Source organism: Meleagris gallopavo, chromosome 1 (genome assembly GCF_000146605.3).
Source record: "Meleagris gallopavo isolate NT-WF06-2002-E0010 breed Aviagen turkey brand Nicholas breeding stock chromosome 1, Turkey_5.1, whole genome shotgun sequence".
Taxonomy (NCBI): domain Eukaryota; kingdom Metazoa; phylum Chordata; class Aves; order Galliformes; family Phasianidae; genus Meleagris; species Meleagris gallopavo.
This window is the reverse complement of record NC_015011.2, coordinates 56184989-56190538: the sequence shown is the minus strand read 5'-3', so window position 1 is coordinate 56190538 and position 5550 is coordinate 56184989. Positions and strand designations below refer to the sequence as shown.

Genomic DNA, 5550 nt, shown 5'->3' with positions numbered 1-5550 from the left:
GGCAATCTCTCCCTGCTTAAGCACTGTGTGTGTACTGGTGACTATATGCTGTGGTGGAGAGAAAGGGGAATGTTTCCAAGTTAGAGCACTTAGAGAAAAGAGTCATAAATCACGGGGTCAGTCAGGTTGTGCTTTCTTTTAACCTTAGGGTATTATGTTTTCAATACAATATTTCAATAGCTTTTTTCTGTGTAATAATTTATCTGGAATTATGGCAACTCTTACAAGCTTAGAAAAAATTGGCTCAAGTAAAATGAATCCTTTGTCATAAATAGGTTGTGTTCATAACTGCAGCCTAATCATTCAATTGCACATAAGTCAAATAGTTATCCAGACTTTGTAGGAATATTTCCCTGTCAATAAATCTCATGCTATTTAAAAACTCTGGGCCAATGTGACAGCAGCCTGTTAGATTAATTAGGGCAAGGTCAGAAAATCTGAACTCACAGCTACATTCATGTCAGAGTTTTGTTCCACCCACCATAACCTGATTGTAAACTCACTAACCATTTTAAACATGGGCATGTTGGGGTTACTTCATTGTCTCCATTTATATATAAGTGCAGATTTCTTCGGGAATTGTTACTTTCCTCCGACCATAGTCAACTACACATGCAACTGAGAAGAAATGTACTCTATTGAATTCACTGATAGTGGGCTTTTAAAATTATTTTTAAATGATTTCTTTTTTTAGAGACTTGACAATTATTGGACTGCAACCAGGGTTCAAAAGACCATACAGACAGTGGAACTGTCAAGAAGCAGTTCAGCATAATCCAAATTTCACTACAAATGGATCATCTCTGTGGGAATGAGAGGACAGTATTGTCTCTCTGCCTATTTAATTCTTGACCTTTATCATGTGACCATCCAAAAGGAGAGTGCCCAAATCTGATGGGCTTTGTGTGAAGTGGACCCTGGAGGTGAAATTCTGACCTTGACAGGGTCAATATTTCATCCAAAATCCCTTGGGACAGGCCTCCAAATCATGTCTTAGGCTTGCAGCTTGTATCAGATGATAGCTAGCCGACTTTCATTTACTCCTGACTTAGGTCAAACTTGGATCAGGGATCAAGAGATGAAAGGCTCTATATCTCATTATCAATAATCAGTGTTCTCCACAACCCTAAAAAAAGACATACTTCATTCTTATCTACAAGACCTTAAAACTTAAAAGGGTTGGGGTCAAATTATGTTATTTCAATTTATTTTTATTCACTGCTTATAAAACAACTTCCTCAATCACTCTCATAGCTAAATGCTAAAAGCATAAATACTTCTCTTGCTATTGTGGAGGTTCTGCTATTGTTCTTCTTTCTGAGCATTACAGACAATGTAATTAAAAGAAAAAAAGAAAAATTTCTCCCACACACAATTTTAAAAGAGAAAAAAGAAAAAAAAAACAAGGAAAAAAAATACCACAAAAACAGAGGTCAAACCTAATTCAGGCCTTCTAACATCAAAACTCTTTTCAGCAAATCACATCTTGTATACATGTTGCCTTGTAACGCAGAAGTGAAACTTCACCAGAAGTTTTTCACAGTTACAGAACTCCTGATAAAGTATCATTTGAAATATTAGCCACTTTTTTGCTAGCACGAAGCTATGCAACTCCTCCGATTTGGCTGGAATTATGCTTTTGTAAAGCAGCTAAGGATATGGCCCATAATTTTAGGCATCTAATTCTAAAGCATTTTGGAAAGAAGATCCTGATGTTACTGAACAAACAGAACATAACATCCACTTCCACACTGACTTGCATTGCTCTGTAAATAACTGCATACTTAAACAAGCACAGATTCTACCATGACTCTAGATAGCTGTAAATGTCAGACCCCGTCTTACTTCTTGTAAACCTTCACAGGCAAACTGATTTGCATTATACCGAGAACAAGGCTATGCATATGTACATGCAGAAGAAAAGTACTGAAATATTGCCATGAAAAGAGACCTCCAAATGTGTTAAGGGAAGAAAAAGAAGTTAAATAAAGTTTACTAGTTACACTGCATTAGCATTTTTTTTCCTCCTACCAGTAGTAAACATGTAGATGCCTAGGACCTACACGTAGTTGCCTACACTCCTAGAGAGCCCAGTTGTTCTCTAGGATCTAACCAACCTTTAGGCCAGTTTCTCACACACTTACTTCACCTAATGTGTTGAAACTTCAGGAAACTTCAGGCAATGGGAAGGAGAGACTTGATTACAGATCACTGAAGAGAACTGATTCAGTAAAGTCTCAAGAACAGATTTGGAAAAGAGCCACTGCAATCCATTACATTTTAGCAACGTTTTTTGCCACTCTTGATTTAAACCTGAAGAGCACTTTCAGAGGACTTCATCCTGCAAATCCTTGTTCACGTTACCAGCTCCCCTCTCATCTGCTTCCTGATTCCTGTAGGAGTAGTGTTAATCACTCAAGGCCTTCCAGAAACTTTTTTCGCTTAATGACAGGTAACATCATCATGTGTTTCCATAAATAAGATGTAAGCCATCTGCAGAGATCCTTAAAGATACTACAACAAAAATGCCCGAGGGAAAACATGAGGGAACAGAAAGGAAGGGGTAACAGGGATATGGGTGGAGATACAGTCTCTGACCTGGATCTGTTGCTGAAGAAGGTTAATTTTGTGTTGCTGCTGCAGAAGTTGCTGCTGTTGTCTTGCAATCTGTGGAGAAATTGCACAGAAGTAGTGTGAGATATGCATCATCATTCCTAAAGTTGCTGCATAGCAAACTTCAACCCTGCTTGGTCCTATCAGCTGCTCTGTTAAGCTAAGAAACCTTCAAGTGTGGTCGGCAGCAGCCTGGACTACCACTGAGCCAAGGGGCTCATGCTCAGGAGCAATTCATAGCGAACACTGGGGTGAAAGGAAATCTTACAAAAAATGCAGTGATGGATTGAGGAGGAGTACTGACAAAAATCTCTCCTTCCTCATTACCAGAAGTGGTGCTGCTAAAGTGAAAAAAAAAAGAAGAGAGCATTAATCTGCTCCTCCCTGCTGAAGGGGGAACAATACTGCTAGAGAAGATGGAAAATAATAGGGGAAGGCAGAAAAGGCAAGTAAAAGGAAGAAAGGAAGATGGACAGTAAAATTATTTTTATGTTTGGTACCATCTATGCAAAGTTTTCCAAGAGAGGAAATGGGACACTCAGGAAGCATCGGTGTATTTAACTGGTGTAGAAACAGACACAAAGAGACCGGAACAGGGTTTGGGATAAAGACTATTGGCATATCAGCAGAAAGGAGCCTAAGGGGCAAAGTCAGTCTACATGGCTCTACAATGAACCTGATTCTCACAAGTTGACGGGGTAGTTACACACCTCCTCTCAAAGTCATGTGTGTTTTCCGTAAGGACTTCCATCCTCTCTCCATTACCTAAATGACTGGGAGTTGTAGCATAGATATATTTTGGATACGGTGAAGGAAAAAGCAGGCAATAATGTAATCAAATCAGAGTTCTTAAAGAATGAACAAAGATAAACCATGATATGTCTCAAATTGAAAAAGCAAACTCTGAAAATTTTCATCTGAGTCATCACAAAAGCTCTGCTCTCATGAATAGCTAGCACAGCAGTACAAACATTAAGGAGTATCGCTATTCTCCTGTGGAATGTGTACACATCTCATGGTCAGATGGGAACTTATATACAGTTACTGGGAGGAATTTTGTGCATTCTTCCTCTTAGGTGTTTTCTTTCATTTCTGTTATTAAACTATTAGCATAAGAAACACTCGCTCATAGCTAACTCCACATCTAAAAGATTGTTTTCTTTCTTGAGCAACTTTTTAAGAAAACTGATTTTATCAGTATCTTTTTAAAAGTTTATTTGAATTTCTATGCAACAGAATTATACACATTTTCTCAAATTAAAAAAAATCCTAGTTATGCTAATAAAACCCTGAAGCATTTTTTCCTTTATTTTTCCATTTTCTTCATTTTCTTTTTCACTCTCGGGTCGTTCAGTCATCCTGTAGCAGTGATGTCTTTAATAGTTAGGGCAAAGGTAATATTTCCTGCAGGATGTCCCCCAGTGGAAGGATTCTGCCAATTACACCCTCACGCCTTCATCCATTTTCTCCATGTAAACAACAGTGTGATACAACTTGGCTGGTTTAACAAGTATGTCACTTTTTTCTGCTCTATGTGGGATTTCCGGTGTGAGGACAAAATACAAAGTATTTAAGACAAAGCTTTTAATAGAGAAAAAGAAAAAACAGAGCCAGAACATCTGAAGATGTCAGCAGTGCTTTAGAATCTTAAGATTTGTTAGCTAACATACTAATATTGAAGTATGACAACCATGACTGAATGCGCAGAGTTCCATGAGTTTCATTACAAGCTGAGACACATGCTCAGACAGATCAAATGCTTCCAGATAAGAGGTAGCAGAGTGGAACACTGACAAATTTTAAAGATGTCCAAGTATTCTCTGTTCAGGTAAAGAAATGGACATTCATTTCTGTTAAAATTCACATGGTACAGATTTGTTAGAAAAGTTGTGGTTTTTGCATAAAATAAAATGTGTCGGTGTGTTCACAATGGAACTGTTCATGTCCATAGGCACATTTACGTTCTCAGTGGAGGGAATATTTGCAAGAACTGAAAATCAAGCCTCTCAAGTGTAGAAGAAAAAAAATCAAATTTCTTCACTGACTTCATATTGTTCCCCACTTTTTTTCCACAATTGGTAAAACAATTATTTCATTTGCCTCCTTACAACTCAAATGCTACATATTGAACAAATGCTACCTATTGAACACAAGTATTGAATACAAGTAGCACTTAGAGATTTTATAGGAGTACTGAATTTGCACACTTATTTACACATACTTAGAAGAAAACAAAACAACAACAACAACAAAAACTACAGGAAAAGAATACCACCGAACTGGGATACATATGTATCTTTGAAAGACACAGTATCATATATTGCAAATTAAAGCAGCATTCCAATCTATTTTTGTTTACATTTCTTCACCTAAGAAAACAAATATTAAAAAAAAGAAAAAAAAAAAGAGGTGAATAACAACCTTAGGAAGTATAAATCCTAGAAGATAATCTGCTGGGGAGACCTAGAAAATGATTTTAAGCTGAAAGCCACCATAATAATCACTCACCTGTTCTTGTTGCTGCTTAGCCAGCTCCATTTGCTGGCGTTGCTTCTCGATCTGTGAGGCAGCCAGTTTCTTCTGTTCATCATGAGCTGCTAGCAGCTGTTCTCGCAAACTGGTCAGCTGATTGATCATACCCATGAGCTGCCTTTCTTTCTCAGCGAGGCTTTCTGGAGTCCCTGGGCATCATATGGTAGAGGAAAAAAAAAAAAATGGAAAGAGAGGAAATTTAGAGCTAGTTAGGTTTTGCAGGTTCAGTGTAAGCAAAGTTTCAGCTGAACCAAAGAGCAGCAGCCTACTGCAATTTATGGCACATTATGGCCTGTCCTTCCTCAGGAAAATGAACCATGAAGGATAATTCCATATGCAGACTTTGATCCGGTGTCCTCCTTCAATGTTCTCTTGCCCATTCATCTACTTTCTGCTGCCTTTCTA

The 5550-nt window shown here is 37.9% G+C and overlaps 1 protein-coding gene across 1 annotated transcript; it reads right to left on the bottom strand.

The window, feature by feature from the left end:
- Positions 1-1424: 1424 nt before the first annotated feature.
- LOC116217549 (transcription factor SOX-5-like) lies at positions 1425-5307 on the bottom strand. Its single transcript, XM_031557460.1, has 2 exons — positions 5122-5307; positions 1425-2667 (listed from the first exon to the last, which is right to left on the bottom strand). The coding sequence occupies exons 1-2, from the start codon at positions 5254-5256 to the stop codon at positions 2515-2517; spliced, it is 288 nt and encodes a 95-aa protein (XP_031413320.1). The 5' UTR covers positions 5257-5307; the 3' UTR covers positions 1425-2514.
- Positions 5308-5550: the final 243 nt, after the last annotated feature.